This window comes from Furipterus horrens, unplaced genomic scaffold, assembly GCF_987537825.1.
Source record: "Furipterus horrens unplaced genomic scaffold, mFurHor1.1.pri manual_scaffold_2, whole genome shotgun sequence".
NCBI classification, from domain to species: domain Eukaryota; kingdom Metazoa; phylum Chordata; class Mammalia; order Chiroptera; family Furipteridae; genus Furipterus; species Furipterus horrens.
Window position 1 is genome coordinate 212,006,247 of NW_028327172.1, and position 19,179 is coordinate 212,025,425.

Below are 19,179 nucleotides of genomic sequence, written 5' to 3' on the forward strand. Positions count from 1 at the left end.
TCCAGTTTATCACTCTTCCTCTTCTCCTTCTGGCACCCCTATGATGTGAATGTTGGACGCTTATAGTTGTCTCAGAGGCTGCTTACACTATCTGCTTTTTTTTTGGATGCTTTTTTCTTCTTGTTCTGATTGGTTGTTTTTCACTTCCTTATGTTCCAAATTATAGATTTAATTCTCAGTTTCATTCACTCTGCTGTTGTTTCCCTGTAAATTGCTCTTTGTTTCAATTAGTGTATCCTTCGTTTCTGACTGGATCTTTATATGCTTTTGATGTCCTAAGTTTCTTGAGCATTCTTATAACAAGTGTTTTGAGCTCTGCATCTGATAGATTGATTGCTCATTGCCATTTTGTTTAGTTCATTTTTTGGAGTTCTCTTCTGTTCTTTCATTTGCCCCATGTATCTTTGTCTCCTCAATTTGTCAGCCTTCCTGTGTTTGTTTCTATGTATTAGGTAGAGCTGCTATGACTCCCTGTCTTGGTAGTGTGGCCTAATGTAGTAGGTGTCCTGTAGGGTCCAGTGACACAGCCTCCCGTATCACTCAAGCTGGGTACTTGAGGTGCACCCCTCAGTTGGGCTGAGTACACCCTCCTTTAGTAGTTGAGCTTTGATTGCTGTTGGCAGGTCAATGGGAGAAATTTACCCAGGCCAGTTAGCAAGGACTGCCTCTGATCACTGGCCACCAACCTCTGCCCTCCCTGCACGATCAGCTGTGTAGGGGCAGGGTGGTGGTGTTCTTATGTGTCTGTAGCTGTCTGTAGGGTGTGCAGACTCTGGGGTGTCCTGGGTGGTGCAGGCCAATTTCAGCCCCTGCCTGTGTTTTGCCTGGGGCACCCTGAATGAGCTATAAAGCAGTCTGAGATGGCTGCTACTTGTGCTGGGCTTGGAGACTCCCAAGCAAAGCCAAGCTGTGAATCTAGGCTGGCTGCTGCTAGTGCTGGGCCAGGGATCACTTAGCAAGAGGTACAGGGTCTGAGGGTTTGGGGCTCATTGAGGCCAGCTGTTACTTGTTTGAGAAGATTTAGGAAGTTGTGAAGCATGAGTCAAGACCAGTCATTCATACTGAAAAAGCCACTTTTAACAGCTTGGGTGGGCCTGTAAGTTGGGTGGGACAGAGCCTCAGGGGATTTCCAAGGTGGGGCAAACAGTGTTAGCCAGGTTGATGGAGTCTCAGATATGGCCCCTACCTGCTGGCTTGTGGCTCTGTAGGGGGAGGGTTCAGAAAAAGGACAGTAGCCTCTGCCCACTTTTCTATCTGGGAGAAAGCTGTCCCCCATCTTTTGCCTTGATGCCAGACACTTCAGATCCTCCCCTTACGCCGCTGGTGCCTTTCAAGTTGCTGCCCAGGGCCGGAGCTCAGAGGGTGTGAGTCTAGAGTAAGTCCATGTGTAGGTTCTTTAAGAGGAACTGCTTGGGACTCCAGAAGTTTCTCCCACCAACTCAATTCCTGCTGGTTTTTGCAGCCAGAAGTTATGGGCACATATCTTCCCTGCACTGGTACCCTGGGCTGCGGGTCCAGTGTGGTGCTGGGACTCTTGGTCCTGAGATGCCGCTCCCAAATTTTTCTCTACGACATGTGGGTGTGGGACCAACCTGTTTTGTGTCCGCACCCCTCCTGTCCGTCTGGGTGCATGTGGTTTCTTTAATTCTGTCCTCGTCAGACTCCCGTTTAACTTGATTTCTGATGGTTCTGAGTCATGGTTATTCTTTAGTTTGGTTGTAATTTTGATGTGGTTGTGCAGGGAGGTGAGCCATGTTTACCTATGCTGCCACCTTGACCGGAAGTTCAAATAATTCTGTGTTGAGCGTTATTTCAGGGCATTTGGGGAGACAGAATTAGATGTCTAAGTTACCAAAAGGAATCAGACAAGTGATTTTGCATAGTTATTGTAGAATATTTAAACTGGAAGGGATCTTAGAGACTGTTTAGTTCAATGACCTAATTTTAGAGGCAAACAACCCAAGACTCAGAGTGTTTGGGGGCCAGCATAGTTTAACAGAAGAGCATGGGACAAAGAAGAAGGGGGGCAAAGACACACGAGCATTCTGGAGTTGACTGCCTGGGTTTGAAGCCAGACATTCAAGTTTGGTCAAGTTAGTTAACCTCTCTGTACTTCAGTTTCCTGTTGTGAGGACTGGAGAATTAAATAAATGATTATGTGCAGAAATAAAAAAGAGTACGTTACTGGGAAGTCATAACATTAGTGTGCTAGAGCCGGCTCGGGAGAGTTATTGTTAAGTTCAGGCATTTTTGTGAGCCAATTGTTGAATGCATTCATGATAAAAAATTATGTATAGACTCATAAATTATATTAGAAACAAATACAGGCTCAAAATGCACTCTGATTACTTTGCCATATATTTTTGTTATCCGTGCTGTGGTGATCGCTTACTTTTGGTGTAGCTGTGGGGTGGAGATGCTGGTCAGTGGTGTCCTCCCCAGCTCTGTGTTAAGTGAAGGGCCTCTGATGGCTTAGAAGTGGCCACAAGGCAGTGTTTACACCTTAGAAGTTGGCAAGTGCTACAGGTATCACCCTTGCCACCCCCACCCCGCTGTCCCCTAAGCCAACCGATTAGTATTTACCAGGATATCTCCGTCCGTGGCTTCTGTGTTGTATATTTGTCTGTTCACGTATTTGGCTTTGCTTCGAGGCAGTTCCTTGAGGTTTGGAATTTATATCCCTAGCACTCCTCACAATCTAGGCATGTAGTTTGTGGAATGAATGAGTGAACTTGATCTTTATTCAGTCTCTGATTCAAACTCTGGCTCAATTCCTTAACTAGCTGGGGAACCTTGGTTATTTTAACCTCTATTTATTAGTAAAAGGAAGATGACGACACTAGCTTCGTATGCTTGTGAGGATTAATGGAAGGCTCTAGATATCTGCCTGGTACATTGTAGGTGTAAAAAAGTAGTCAACATTTATGATTATAACCTAAGAAGAAGGAGACATAAGTGCTTTTAAGGTCCAGACATATATTCTATGCAGAGCTTTGTATTAAGTGTTTAACCACAAACTGGATGAGGATCAAGAATGTGGCACTGTTATTTTTGTGTGTGTACTTACTTCTCCTTCCCACACGAAATAATGGGATATATTAGAAGGAATATGATATATAAGAGGCAGGAAGCAGCCCCTCTGTTATATTTGGCTTTGTTCATGCTCTTATTACAGTATCATGTCCAGTTTTACATTGCTCATTTTAAAGAGGATGTCAAAAAACTGTATGGAGTGTGTCCTGGGGAGAACTAACAACTATGATTAAAGGGATAGAAAATAGGTCCTTTGAGGGAAATTTAAGGAATTGAGTTTGTTTATTCTGGAAAGGAGACGGTAAAGGAGTTTCTTAACTATCTTCAAGTACATGAAGGGTTATTAGAAGGAGGATACTCGCACGTTGTTCTCCAAATGCACAGAGGACCCAAAGAGGAAATGGATGTATTCATTTAAAGAAAATTGTGTTAAAACACTGAAATGGACTATCAAGGGATGTCATGGAATTTCCATTTTTGAAACTATTTAAAAAGAGCAGCAGCAGATGGTTACTTATTGAAAGATTTAAATGTTTGACCTCATGAAAGTAACAGACAGGATTGTAGACCTTGCAACTTTTTCTTCCTCTGTGATACGATTTTCTTACATTTATTGTAACTTAACAAGCATATCCCAGATATCTTATTGGGAAACCACTTATAATTTGGTAAAATTACTGTTTAGCTCACATTGCTGGATTTGGGTTTATCTTGAAGGAAAACACTCAGTGTCATCTGTCTGCTGAATTGAAGTCAGCTTGTATATCAAACAGCACGCACTTGTGCGCAATCCTAGGCATATCTGAAGCATTACGTAAGAGTACATAGCATTGATTTGTTTTCAAGAAGCGCCTTACAAACATCCTGTCACTTTTTTGCGACAGGGAATCCTCTTGGTATATGACATTACAAACTATCAAAGCTTCGAGAATCTAGAAGACTGGTATGCTGCGGTGAAGAAGGTGGGCGAGGAGTCAGAGGTGCAGCCACTGATCGCAGTGGTGGGCAACAAAAGTGAGTTACTAACGCTTCTTTGTATGTAGTAAAGCCTGTTTGCCCGTTCTGTTGCTTTTGTTTCTAAACAGATTCCGAAGTTTGGAAACATAAATGGATACAGCTCTCCTGTAGTAAGGTAATTGCTGGAGGAGAAAATTCCCAAAGATACGCACAGTCTGTTCAGTAACAGTTTTGGTGATTGCTCTGTGACGGCTCTGTCCCTTTGGCCAGTGCCTGTCATGTAGGTTCTGTGCCGACAGTGTGTGTTTTGGCTTCCCGAGGCCTAAGGAGCAGCGTGGACTACTGAGAACAGCAGCACAGCTGCAGATCTTATGATACTGCACTGCAGCGTCAGCTTTGCCCCAGAGATGTTGGGAGATACATTCCATTAAAGGAGCCCCTATTCTAGGCAAGAAAGCAGTGTCTGTGTGGAATCGTGTGTGCATCGTTTCTTGCTCTCATCTCACAGAAAGTTCCTTTCCCGAATTTTTGAGGTTCTGAAATATAGATAATTTTTTCTTTTTCTTTTTTTTGGGGGCGAAAGTGTGTTATAATGGGGGAAGTGTAGTGCTTGGTAAAAATGATAGATAAGTAATTTTTGAGGTCTGTCTTTTGGGCTATGATATACAGCATATAAAAATTATAAGACTGAATGCAGTACAAGACTGTTACGTGGTTCATCATTTTGCACTACAGTTACTTGGAAAAGGATTCCTTAATAAGGATTTTCAAGCATATAAAATATTATGATATGACCTAATCTTTTACAACTACTTGAGAACAGAAAAAGAGAAAATCAATTCAATTAAACCATGGAGGATTTAGGTCAGGAACTGTTTCCTGACTACAAACGTTGTTCAATTGATACCCAAGTATATTACTATAAAGAGAATTATCTTCTCCAAAGGTCCTTACAAGGGTAGTGCATTTTTTCTTGTCTGTAATTATTTAGGAAATAGCACTTCCTGAAGGACTAAACCAAAATTTCTTCATTATGTGTTTTTTTTAATTTAAATTTTATTATTTTATTTTTAAAATATGCCTTATTGATTATGCTGTTACAGTTGTCCCAATTTCTTTTCCCTTTGTCCCCTCCACCCAGTGACCCCCTCCCTCCAGTTGTCCCCCGACCTTAGTCCATGCCCAATGGTTGTGCATATAGTTCTTCTCAACATCTTCCTGTCCACTCCACTCCCTCCTACTATGCTTCTCAATTCCTGCACCGTCTCCCTCCCTCTCCCCCTTCCCCCTCCCTGCTGACCTCCCCCCAATGAGTTCCCCATACCTATGATTCTTTTCCCACTCTCATTGCCTATTTAGTTTGCCTTTGTTTCGGTTCCCTACCTTCTGTTGTTGGTGGTTCATAGTTTTGATTCTTTTTCTCCTAAACAAGTCCCTTTAGCATTTCACATAACAGTGGTTTGGATCTGATGAACTCCTTCAGTTTTACTTTGTCCTGGAAGCACTTTCTCTGCCCTTCTATTCTGAATGACAGCTTCACTGGATAGAGTAATTGTGGTTGTAGGTCTTTGCTTTTCATTCTTTTGAATATTTCTTGCCAGTCCCTTCTTGCTTGCAGAGTTTCTTTTGAGAAATCATCTGATAGTCTTATTGGGACCCCTTTGTATGTAATTCTCTTCTCTCTTGCTGCTTTTAAGAGTCTCTCTTTATCTTTAATTTTTGACATTTTGATTATAATGTGTCTTGGTGTGGTTCTCCCTGGGTCCAGTTTTTTTGGAACTGTCTGTGCTTCCTGGACCTGTAAGTCTGTTTCCTTCCCCAAGTTAGGGAAGTTCTGCCTCAATATTTTTTTACATCATTTTTCAATTTCTAGTTCTTCTTCACATTCTGGCAGCCCTATGATTCAGATGTTGCCCCACTTATAGCTGTCCCATAGGTTTCTGGACCTCTCTTCATTTTCCTCACTTTTTGTTTCCTCTTTCTGCGCTGGTTGACTGTTTGTTCCTTCCCTGTGTTCCGATTTGTTGATTTGATCCCTGGTTTTCTCTCTCTCACCACTAGTTCCAAATGTGTTTTTGTTCGTTTCAGCAGGACTAGCCTTTATTTCTTCCCCATCTTGTTTAAGATCTGCTATTAGGTCTGTAAGCATTTTTATAACCAGAGCTCTGAACTGAGCCTCAGAAAGATTTTCTGTCTGTTGTTTCACTAGATTTGATATTTGCTGGCTGGTCAGCTGCGTCACCGGATCTCTATCATGATCTGTGCCATCCTGACAGTTTTGTGTTTACCTTTGCTTCCTGGGCGGGGCTGTCACACCTCCTATGCTATAGGGGGCGGGGCTCCGTGCACTTATCACAACTGGGTGACCCTCCTCACCACGCTGTGGCATATTCTGCGAGGGTGGGGTTCCAAGATGGATTCCTGCCGTTTACTCTCCGCTGAGAGACTGGGAGCCTCTTCCTCCATCTCTACCCCCTCCGGGCCTCACAGTCCAAGGCAATGGGGATCTGCCTTCCCGGCATTGGAATTACAGGCTGACAGGTCTGGTCTGCAGCTTGGGGTGCTCCCTAGACGCTTCTCACCTCCCCTTAAATACGGGTGTCTGTGCTCACCGCTGCCATCACAGCTTGACCTCTCCGTCCCGGCCTCACCCCTCCTACCCGTCCGGACGAGCACCACTTCTTTATAACTTCATACGTTGGACTTCCATGTAGATTTATTTTCTAGAACCTCTGGTTATTTCTGGTTTGCAGTGGTTGTATTCCTTCTTAGTTGTGGAGGGAAACGGAGCATGTCAGTCTAGGCCTCCATCTTGGCCGGAAGTCCCATTATGTGGTTTTCCACACTTAGGTGAACATTTAATAAATCCAAGTCTTACTTTAAAATCCATACAAAACAGGTGTGAATATCATTTCTCTGAAGAGTTAAAAATACAAGTTTTATATTGCTTTTAGAAAACCATATTACATATCATAGGATGGCTACCTTGAGTAAAAGATACAGGTTTTTTTTTAAGCTTTAGTTAAATTTTGCTCTATTTTATAATTCCAATTGAGTGAATCAGATACTTTTCAATTCATTGAAATGCCCCTTTACAAAACATGAATCTGATGAGCTTAGTTTCTATTTCTAAGTGGAACTTTTCATTTTAGAAGGTAATTTCTTGGTCATTATGTCACCAAAGCATTAGCTTATTTTATGGTTAAATTTATGCTTTATTTGAGGTTTCCCATCACCTTTTGGGAAATTATAGAGTAGGGAAGGGATGGAGGTTGGGATTTGTTTTCATTTCTTTCAGGATATAGCCTGACTACCCTCTGGAGTGGACCCTGGCTGGTTTAGCTCAGTGGATTGAGCGTCGGCCTGCGAGCTAAGTGTCGCTGGTTCGATCTTCCAGTCAGGGTACATCAGAGAAGGAAAACTCTGACTCCAAAAAACCTCCGCTGCCTTGCGGCATACCTCTTCAGGGGAAAGGCTAAGGGAGTAAACCCCGACAGAAAATCCGGAGCCGGAGTCCCTAAGGCGGTTTGACGTTGTAGTCAACACCGGCAACTCCTGCGGCGCACCTGAAGCCAAGCTGTATTGACTCCGTCTTTCCCTTGGACCCTTCAGCTGCGAAGAGAGGGGGGGCCTGCTGCATGGGCAACAGCAGACCCTCCATATCACCCTGCCCAGGCTCTGTAGCTTCAGTAGAAGCTACACCATCGTCTCTCGAGACGGACGGATGCCGACGACGACCCTCTGGAGTAATGGTGTAGTTGTGCATAATTATACACATCATGTGTTTATGCTGTCCTATGAGACATCCACTGTCGGTCATTGTCACAGACAGGATATCAGACTCGATGGGCTGCTAGACTGTGCTGGTTATGCCGTGTCTAGGTGAAAAAAATTATGTAAGTTATATGAATTTATGCAAAAATTATTGTAGTGTTATGTTTGAGATTCAATAGCATAAAAACCAAGAGTTTTTTCACTTTTGGCTTAGCTCTATCCCCTTTCTTGTATTTATAATGCTCTCTTTCAGAATGTGATCGTGTAGTAGAGTATGCATTCACACAGAATCTTACATAGGTAAAATGAAGAGATTATAAATGAACGTTTTCCTGAATGTTATTTACTGTATAATCTGTCACTGGCCCAATTTCATATGATCACATAATGAAGGGGACGGCAATTTGTGTTTCTCAGTTGATATGGCAGTATGCATTCATTTTCTTCCGGGGGGTAAATTATATTAAAGAGCAAAGACTTTTACTTACTTGTTGAAGGCAAAGAGAAAGAAATGTAATGGGGAGATATCGGAACCTGATTATTACGCTGATTGTCTACACGAGTCCTCTTCCGCCTGAATGTGCGTTTTAAGACTCATCCTTGTGTCCTAGTCTTTGCCACTTTAACATACGGCATATGTTGAGCAGAAAGAAGTGCAGGCTGTGAATGTATTGGCAGCAGTAGCCAGCTTTCAGTGAAAGTTTAGTATTAGAAAATTTCCACACAAAGTGTGTGTTTGTGCGTGTGCATGCACATGTGTGATTTGTTCCATAGTAAGAGCTTGTAATTAGTAATAAAAGAAATGGCTTTTTATTAAAATTCAGCAAACCCAGAAATTCGGGCTGAGGGTTGAGGACAGTCTTAGGTAAGGGCAAATGATGGATTTATTTTTGTCAAAAACCGAGCTTTCCTGTGTTTAGTGTGAAGAGTAGCGAGTAGAAGTGGCCCGCAGGGAGGGGCAGCTGCCCTCACGACGTAGACAGAGTTGGTAATCGGCAGATTAGTTCAGTGTATGGTGCTTAGAGGTATATAATGCTTAAAGCAGACGTAGTGAACTTATTTTATTCCATATTCTGAGAGGCTTCAAGAGATCAGTTAGTATTCTTTCTTCGTACTGATTCAGCTTTTAATGAAGGGTTGAGTGTGGTTAAGATCACAGCACTTTGCGTTCAGACAGACTGTGCTTGCAAGCCCAGTTTCTTCCCTTTACAGCACTGTGATATCAGACAAGCTACTCTGTAGCTCTCAGCCTCCATTTCCTCATCCGGAAACAAGGGTAATAGCTTCTGTTTGATGAAGTTGGTTTTAAAAAGTTAAATGAGATGTTACATGAAAAGCACTTGGAATGTGGCCTTACCCGATGTAAGTGCTCAATAATAGTTATTATTACCTTAATCATGGTAGCCTTTTAAAAAAATCCTCACCTGAGGATATGTTTTTTGATGTTACAGAGAGAGGGAGAGATATAGAAAAAGTGAAGGGGAGAGAGAGAGAGAGTGGGGGAGAGAGAGAGAGAAACAGAAACATTGATGTGAGAGAGAAACATCCGTCACTTACCTTCCATACGTGCTCTGACAGGAGATCGAAGCCGCAGCCTTTCGGTGTGTGGGAGAGCGTTCCAACCAGCTGAGCCACCCGGCCAGGGCAGTGGTAGGAGCCTTTCCAAAGCGCGGACTGTAGCCTTAATTTGAATGACCGGAAATTATGTCAGTGGAGCTGGAAATAGAAGTGTTCCAGAAGTGGCCTTCTTTTGTTCCGGATTAATAGTCCTCAGACCATGTGTCGGGTAGGGCAGTCATTCAGTCAACATTCCTGTGTGCCAGCTGTGCGCATTCGGCTGCCACGGCGTGTGTGCACAGAGGTTGCGCCAGAGCGGGTCTTGGACTTGCTAACGTAGGTCTGACTTTTGATTTTTTTCTCTACCATAGTCAAGTTTTCTAAAAATTTGACTGCCCTTTTTTGCTGTTCAGTTATTACAATAATAAATACAGTATGTCCAAATATTCACAGAACACCCTACTTTTCCACAGTGAGTAAAAATAAATTCCTGGGAGGTAGATTTCAAAATGAGAAAGAGGGTAAGTCATTTACTTACTCCGTGCAATTTACGGGAAGTTCCGTTGAAATTTGATGATGTTTACAGCCACGTGTAGAGTGAGATCTCTGACAGGCTACAGATTGGCCACATGAGCGTGGAGCGACAGTTACATTGCCATTTAGGGTAACCTCTGCAATGCAGGGAGCCAGAGCCACCAGGCCTCAGACTCGGTTCCCTGGCCTTGGAGATCCTGCTCTCCCAGCATTGGGACACTCACTTGATCCGAGCCTGCATCGAAGCGCCTAGGGATTTTCAGTTCATGTCCATTTAGGGGCTTAATTCAGGCGGACCTTGGCCATGGCCTAACATAGCCCCGTCACCGCTCATGTGAACTACTGCAGTAGCCCCGTTGCTGTTCTTCGTGCTCCTGGCTTTGCTCTTCTACAGCCCAGTTCCCAAATGGGAAACCATAATATATGACTGGTCTGCTAAGACCCTCTAGCGCTTTCTCATCACACTTAGAATGAAATCCAAACTCCTGATTCAAGTTTGTCAAGCACTAGGTGATCTGACACCTCATCTTGTACTACATGCTCCCTTCCCACTCTATGTATAAAGCACATTTGTCTTTTTTTCAATTCCTAAAACATTCCAAGTTAATTTGCACCTTAGGGTTTGCTCTGCTTGAAAGGCTTTTCCTTCTGGTCTTTGCTTGTCTGGCTCCATCTGGTCACTTGGATCTCATCTTAAATGTCCTCTCTTCATTTGCCTCCCTCAACCACTCAATCTAAAGGAGCCACCTAGACACTTTCTTTCAGGACATTCTGTTTCTGTTATCGGCATGTTCTCATTGCCATCTGATACTGTTGTTCGTTTCTTGTCTGTCTTTCCCCACTAAAGTCTGAGCCCGGTGAAAGCTACGGACCCCATCACTTAGAACAGTGCTCGAATGAATGAATACTGAATGAATTTGCATAAAGTCCTTTTCATGAAGGCTGTGGAAATTAGAAGTGTTTATGGCCTGGGATGTGTTATTCAAGGAAAATGGGTTTCTTAATAAGGAAAAATACATATGTAGGTACAGGGAATCTGTTAGATGACCTTCAGGTCCAAGGGGCCTACTGAACTCCATCATGGTGAATAACATCAGAGAGTTTCTCAGGAAATACACTGGAGTTTTAACTGTACTGGGTCATGTTTGAGAAAAAATGTCATAGGTTTTTATGCCGTGGATTTAGAGTAAATGACTATAAGAGAATTAAGAATTTTCTTTTTATCCCCTGACATGTGACTTTTATATAATGGTAGAACCCTTCACTCCTGACTTTTTAAAGTAATTTTTTATTTTTGTGTTTAATTTCAAAAATCATAATCTGTACTGAAGTACAATTTTAACCCCCCCTCCCCCACAGTGTTTCAGGAAAGATTCAAATTGAAATGAAATAAAATGAACATTCAGGAGTATTAATTGTTTTAAAGAGTAATTTTAAATTTAATCCCTGTTTTATGATCACATGCCTTTTTAATTTGTCATTTTGCTATTTTCTGTCTTTAAGCTGTTATGTTTTCCTATTATCTGATCCATCCGCTAGTTTCTCCCCTGACGAGCCAACATTCTCAGTTGGATAGATTGTAAACAGAAATTAACAGGGGTTGCATAGGAGCTGCCCTCCTCCTGATTTATAGGTTCTTAGTTAGTGGAGAGATTGTGGTTATCCGTAACTTGTATTGGAGGTAGGAATTATCACACGCCGGGACGGAGTGGATGGATGAATGATTTCTGCTCTTAAAGATATTAACCAGATCCTTTCCCAAATAAAGACTAATAACTCAGCTTTTTAAACAATCTTCATGACAGATGAGGGCATCGAGAAGAGTGCATCAACACTAATTAACAATGTTGAATGTATATTCTTCTTAACAGTGATTGATTGTTCCTGGAGTACTGTCTCTGCCCAGGAAGTGATGTTTTACACTGCCAGGTTCAAAGGTTACATTTTAATGTACCCTGTAATTTGTATTCTCTGAACTCAGTGGAAATGTATTAGTAAAACAAGTAAATTTCAAGTTGGAAGTTTTACTGATGCTCTCAGTAAAATTATAACAAAGCTTTTAAAAGACTATTCTTTTTCTTCATAACAGAGGAGTATAAGAGGTGGTTATATATCCATTTTGGAAAACTTCACGGGACTTTACACGGAAGTACTTTCCTATACTGTGACTCTTTTGAGTTTTCAAAAATTCTTATTTTATGTGGCGAGTAGAAATGTGAAGCTATAAAGTAGGTAACATTTACTTGGATTTCCATTTTAAAGGATTCATATTAACTTCTATAAGATTTATCATATACAATATTATAACAGTGAATGAGTGAGTCATCAGTTTGCTTAAGAGAGTTTATAATTTATAAGGCATAAAAACTTTTGAGGATTTGAAGGGTTCGTTTTGTTTATACATTCTAGATTAAACCATTCTGTCCCCTTTTCTATTTGTTTTAATACTTTGGGCTTTTGGGGTTTTTTTGGCCTGGGAAGAACATCCCAAAGAATCATTTTCAAGTGTCTTTTTCAGATGGACCTACAGCCAGTTGCTTTATTATTATTATTATTATTTTGATTTTTCCTGTCTTTGCATGAATTTGGCAAATAGAGCTACGATTATTTACTTACTGGAAGATGCTGATAGCATCTTATTCTGATACTAATAGCATCAGTATTCTGTGTACTGAGTGAGATAATATTTTAATATATACACTCAAGGCTGTTCTCTTCCATGTACTGTCAGAGCATTTGGTAGTATTCCAAACTTAATTGGTTGAGTAGTTTTTTCAAATTAAATGCATAAGCTTGCATTCAGACTGGTATTGTGCCTGATAATTATTGGGGAAGAAAATGGCAAATGAATGCTTTTTCATACTACTAATTGAAAATGATTTTTCACCTGATTGTTGTTGCAGTGATGTTATTATGCCATTTCATAGTTACTTTTTTAGATAGTCTACTTCAGATCATTCTGACAGCATTACAGTTTACGTAGCCTGAGAAGTAGTAAGGTGTCTGTGGTTTTGTTTTGGGGAATTGCCTATGAACATCTATCTCCACGTAGATGCCTAAGTACCTCAAAACAAATAGTAATCTGTTCATGATTTTTGTTCCATCTTCTTGTTGTCATGTTAAAGTTTATTAAGTGTTAAAAGAGCACAATCCACTTTTTGTTCTTTTTATGATGAATCTCTGATTTTAAATTTTAAAAGAAATTACTTTTTAAATTTTAAATTAATATTCAATAAAATATTAAAAGAGCAAAACTATAAAAACATTTCTTTTTGAAAGGGAGATTTGAAATTTTATTACTATAACCTAAGCCCTTTAAAAAATTGTATTTGCAGTGATTGCGGAACAAATCCAATATGGATTAAAGGAATACTAGAGTGGGGATCGGAAAACCTCAGCTTTTGTTCTGGTGCTGTTATTTCACCTAGCTGTGTGACCTTGGGCAGTTTACTTAATCACTTCGGATTGTCCCCAAGTATAAATTGAGGGATGATACTAGGTAATCACAAGTACCTCTATTCCTAAAATATAATGACTCAAACTCTGTTTAGTCAGTCTGCTCAATCGAATGTATTTATTACCACACAGTTTACAGAGAGTTTAATTTTAACTCTGTTAGTTTAAACGTTGTCTTATCTTTGCAGAGGTCATTTCTTAGGCTCATTTTATTATTAAGTTGTTAGATTATTAAAAGTCCTTTTTTAATGTTAATAAATCTAGCTAAGATTTATTGAATTTTTACTGTTTGCCAGACACAATTTAGAAATATGGCCAATTCTGGAATGTTTGGGGGGACCTCTAAAAATAACATTTTTAACTTAAAATTGTTCTTATGCTTAGAATTTATTTTTATTTTCTGTGGCATTATTTTGTAAAATTTCACTTCATGTCTAGTTTTTGCAGTATAAATAAATCGATTCAGCAGGTATTTTCTTTGTTTGCTGTCTTATGTCTTTATTCATTCACTCATTTAACAGACAGCCCTTGAGTATGTATGTGTGTGTCGGTGTTAGGGATACAGAAATGGACAGACAGACAAAATCCCTGTTCTCACCTTGCTGTGTTCCCGGTAGAGGAAGATCAGCGATAAATAAATAAGCAAAACAGATACTGTGTTAAACGGTGGCAAGTGCTGTGTAGGCAGACGAAGCGGGGAAGAGAGACAAAGGAGGTCTTGGAGGAGAGTGTCGGGGTTTTAAGCGTGGCGCTCAGGGGGAGTCTGAGGAGGTGGCGTCTGAACAAAGGCGGTGGGGGGGGTGGGTGCTGCGCGTCAGTGGGCGAAGAGGCACCCAGGCAGAGGGCAGAAGGAGCCACGAGGGCCCCGCCGTAGTACTTTGGGCTTATTCCCCCCAGGAGCTGTGAGGAGGCTCACGTGTGTGGCCGTGTGTGTGGCCATGTCTAAGGAATAGGGAGTGAAAGAACAGTGCAGGAGGTTAAGTTAGGTTCTGCCTCACGACGGACGGTCCTAGGAGGGGGACGGATCAGCAGCGACTTCGGAGGCCATTGCCAGGGCTTGGACGTTTACTCCGTGAGACGGGAAGCCGCTGCAGGCTTGGGGCAGAGGGAAGAGATTTAACCTGAAAGGGCCACTACGGTTCTTGTTTTGGGACTGGACTGCGGCGGGTAAGCCAGGTGAGAAGTGCTGGCGGCATGGAGCAGTGACAGCACCGTGAGCAGCGAGCAGTGCGGGGCTCCTGGGTGTGTTCTGAAAGGAGCCGTGATGGGTTTCTTACCGAACGGTTGTGGAGCGGAGGGCAGAAGATAAAGCCAAGGGGTTTTGCCCAAGCATCTCGAACGTTGAAGTTCAGTTTACTGAGGTGAGAAAGAATACGGGAGAACAAACTTCGGGTGAGGATTAAAAGTCTGATTTTGGAGATGTTAATTCAGTTTGGGGTACTTAAGCATCTATGTGGAGATGCTTAGTAGGCGATTGGATACGTGAGCCTAGAGCTCAGGGGGCAAGGTGAGGTCTAGAGATGGAAGCCCAGGCTCTACAGCACGTTGATGATGGTTAAATCCTTGAGCGCGGATGAACTTCAAGTAGGAGTGAGTATAAAAAGGGACAGGGCTCAACGATGAGTTCTCGGGGTGTAGCCATGCTTTTAACGTTTGGGGGAGGGAAGAGGGATCAGCGGTAGAATTGCAGTGTGGTTATTGGGGGTAGGAGGAAAGCCGTGAGTGATGTGTCCTGGAAGCCAAGGGTGTTTTAGGGACAAGGGAGTGACCAGCAGATGGGGGTCGAGGATGGCTGGTAGAGTCAGTGGTGACGTTGTCAGGCAGGGCCTTGGAGCCGTGGGGTAGAAGGTGATGAGGGCGAGTTTAAGAGGGAAGGGAAGGGACGGGACTGTAGACAGTGGGTAGAGGCAACATGTGTGTCACGCTGCCATACGAGGGGGTTACAGAGGAGGCAGCCGGTGGAGGGGACGTGGGTCAGAACTCCGGTGTTTTTAGAGGACGGGAGGCTTGACAGCGTGTTTTACGTTCATGGGAAGGAAGAGAGAGAGACTTAGGAGGGCAGTCTCTGTGCAAACACTCGATAATATAAAATGTTCTGTTTTAGATAGTTTTGGATGAGCCATCTCCTTTCCTTATTCTTCAGTTCATTGCACTGATTCTGAGTAAGAAAAAAGGAAGAATAGCAGGAGTCTGTGAGAACTTTCTCAATTCCTAAGCTCTTCCTAGAGGGATAAGGACTAGGACACGAGACTAGATAGTTTCTTGTTTGATTTTAATAATTATTAGCTATTTTCTGTTGTTTAAACTTTGAACAACAGAATTCATCTGAAAAAGGCACCTTTTTAGCACAGTTTTTCCCTGTGGAGTTATGCAGGGGTTCTTTAATTAGCGCTCCATGAAGGCAGAGACGCTCGTTCACAGCCGTCTGCTGTCTAGCCCAGAGAAAGTGCTCAGTAAATACTACTTGTTACCTCTGACTACCCAATTATCAGTTAGTTCTCTACCTCAGTGAAAGATGGAACTACAGGTATTTCGTTATGGTAAAGTGAACACAAGAACAAAGCTTTTGTAAAATTCCAAGCCCAGGTTTTCATCTGGAAGAAGAGTTTAATAATGGACTCATTTGGTATTTATGAGTTATTACCATGTAAAATCACATAAAAAGCCTTTCACATTACACACCGTTCTTTTGAAAACTAAACTCTTAGTCCTAATTGGTTTCTTAATCTTCATTCAAAATTTTAATTTTAATGAGAAATTTTATTTTTCCTTATGGATATTTATTTTATGGTGTGTTCTAGCACTTTACTGTAGAGACAGTGTGAGCACAGACTTCTGAGGAAGACGTTTTAGGTCCAGGTATGGACTCACCTATTATGTAACCATGATAAGGTACTTGCCTTCTTTGTAACTCAGTTTCCTTGTCTCTGAGGTGGAAGTAATAACCTCACCTACCTCATAGGAAGGTTGTTGTAGGAACTGAATATAGATAAAATTCCTAGAACCGTGTCTACTTACATGTATAGTAGGTGCTGTAGGTGTTGGTTGTTGTCCTGTGTCCTTGTTACAGGTAATCAGAGGAGGCTTTGTGGAGTCATTCTGTCTCCATTTATCCATCTGTCTCTTTTTAATTTAAGGATTTAAAACTCAAAAACATTTAAAAATTTAAAATACTTTTGAAATACATAAATATTGATTAAAATTCTGGTTATATTATATTATTATTATTATATTATATTATAGTTAGTATTTGGAAGCCGGCCTTCCCTTCACTTAGACTTTAGAAGTGTATTTTTCTGAAAAATTATTTAAATTCAATTGATGGAGTCAATATAGTTTTGATATTCAATCTGAATGGTGAAAGCTGGTATACAGTTGCCATGAATTTTTATCTCAAGTTTATTTTGCTCTGTAGACATGTGTCTAATAAAAAAAAAGATGCTGCATAAACCATCGTTTGAGTTTGAATGTGCTTCTGTTTTTGGTTGAGGTATAAATGTTATTTCTGGCTGTGTCCTTCATACTTAGCTCTTCTTACAACAAATGGAAAGGCCTTAATTGTACCTAAGGGAATAGTTAATCCACAGTGGACATACATATGGTGGACAAAAGTGGAGTCTAGTAAATGAAATAAAATTAGAAATGATAAACATATGAATGCTTACAGAGTCTGGCAGCTATGAAAGATAGAGTATTGTTTGAGGTTAGCAAATTCTGTGTGTGGCATAATAATAATAATTCTTTTCTTGGCAGTTTGTGTTGTATATGTACTTATAAGTTTGATTAAAAGACATGCTCTCAGCTTAGGTATTGTCTTTTTTTTTTATTGTGTACTGAGCTTTGTGATGTGACTTTGTTGTCAACAATAGAGGCTGACGATCTCACACTTTTGAGAAGTTATTGCTCCTTTGATTGGGAGCAGTTAATTAGCGTTAACCCAGAACAGCCCCTGGGCTTTCTGGGTATGCGGCTGCCCTGCTCCAGCGAAAGGTTAAGTATTAATGGAAAATGGTCACAGCCCTTTTACTCAAAGAAAACATGTTACTTGTAAGTTTTCTTTTGATTTTACATTTACAGTTATACTGAATGTCTTCATTCATTTAGCCATCCATAAAGCAAATATTGTTGCACATGCAGCGGGTAATAAGTCTTTTCAGGACTTCTTGTGTGGTATGTCACAGACCATTAACTGCAAGTAACCACCTGACTGAGGGCAGCCTGGAAGCATCATTATAGTGAAGGAAGCTTTTATTTAGGTATCACTGCAGCACATTGATTTATTGGAATGTCACCAGTTGCTGCGAGGAAGATTTATTCTCATTATCATTTAGGGAATGGGAGAGATTAGCTGGTGTATACTGTAAAAGAGATATATATTGCTAACAGTGGCAAAAACTGAGAATAAATGTTATTCTGGTCTTTATTTTATCTAACAGTTTCTTTTAAAGAATTAATTAGCTGGTTAATTAGGCTAAATTAGGCGACTTTTTTATGATGCTTTCAGTCTATGTGTGATTCTATATATGTGTTCAAGGCTTGTTCTAATTTATCCCTAATTTGAAATACCTTGAAATTAAGCAGCACAGAAAGGCAGTAGGAAAATTAACATAACTATTTAATTCTTGAAGTAATAAGTTCTATCTGTTAGTACATAGCTACTTCCTAGGCACATATATATTATGAATCTAACCTGGAGGAAACTTGTCTTTTTGTGGGAGTAAGATTAACATAATGAACAAAAAGTATGGAAGAAAGACAACATATAATTTAGGTCTATTATATCAGTGGGGGGGAAATTGTCAGCTAAGGGTTACGAAGAATGTGGAACTTAAACTTAGTCTTTGAAAGCTAGTAAGGTTTGGATACATAAATGCAAGGACTGAATTTCGGGCAAAATGCAGCATGTTAAGATAAAGTGTATTTAGAGAGGTTGACAGAAATGTAGAATCCCTGAGAATTTGATTCATGGAATTGTGATTCCTCCTGCCTTTTTCTTTTTTTCCAGACTGCTTTGAATATTCTATAGTTCTTGCTTTTCCATATGAATTTTAGGATCAGCTTGTCATTTCTGAAAATAAGTCAGCTGGGAATCTGATAGGTATGGTGCTGAATCTGTAGATCGATTTGAGGAGTATTGTCATCTTAATAATATTAAGTCTTTCAATCCATGAACATGGGGAGTCTTTCTATTTAATTAGTTTTACTTTAAACGCTACAAAACTCTGCTGAAAGAAATTAGAGACTGAAATTTGCACTTCTTTTGTTAAACTTATTCCTAAATATTTTATCCTTTTTGATGCTATCATACTATAATAAATGGAAATGTTTTCTTAATTTCCTTTTTTGGATTGTTCATTGCTAGTGTAAAGAAATGCAAATGATTTTTGTATATTGGTTCTACAAACTTGCTGAGCTAGTTTATTAGCTCCAATAGTTTTTTTTTTTAATGAATTCTTTAAGATTTCAACATATAAGATCATCACATCTGCAAGTAGAGATCATTTTCCTTCTTCCTTTCCTTTCCATTGTGAATGCCTTTTAATACTTTTTCTTGCCAGATTGCCTCAGCTGGCACCTCCATTTAATAGAGGTGATGAGCGGATATATTTCTGCCATGCTTTTATCCTGAAAGTGTTGGGTTTTGTCAAATGCGTTTTCTGTATCTGCTGAGTAAGTCATTTGTTTTTTTTCCCCCTTTATTCCAGTGTAATTGTGAATATTCTCAATCAACCTATCTTCATGTCAACAAGCTGACTGTGCTCTCTTTGTGCTCTTCCTGGAAGCACTTCCTGGTCTAGAAAGTACCTCCAGGTAGAAAGAGTGATAATAACGCTCACCTTATTTGTTTCTCATCTCTCAGGGATTACT

At 40.6% G+C, this 19,179-nt stretch overlaps 1 protein-coding gene across 2 annotated transcripts in view; it reads left to right on the plus strand.

The window, feature by feature from the left end:
* Positions 1–19,179, plus strand: part of RAB28 (RAB28, member RAS oncogene family) — a 73,369-nt gene that overhangs the window by 20,819 nt on the left and 33,371 nt on the right. For both annotated transcript variants that reach the window (XM_090267068.1, XM_090267069.1), the window contains exon 4: positions 3,918–4,047. In XM_090267068.1, coding sequence (XP_090123194.1) covers positions 3,918–4,047 — 130 coding nt within the window. The remainder of the gene's footprint in view (positions 1–3,917; positions 4,048–19,179) is intronic.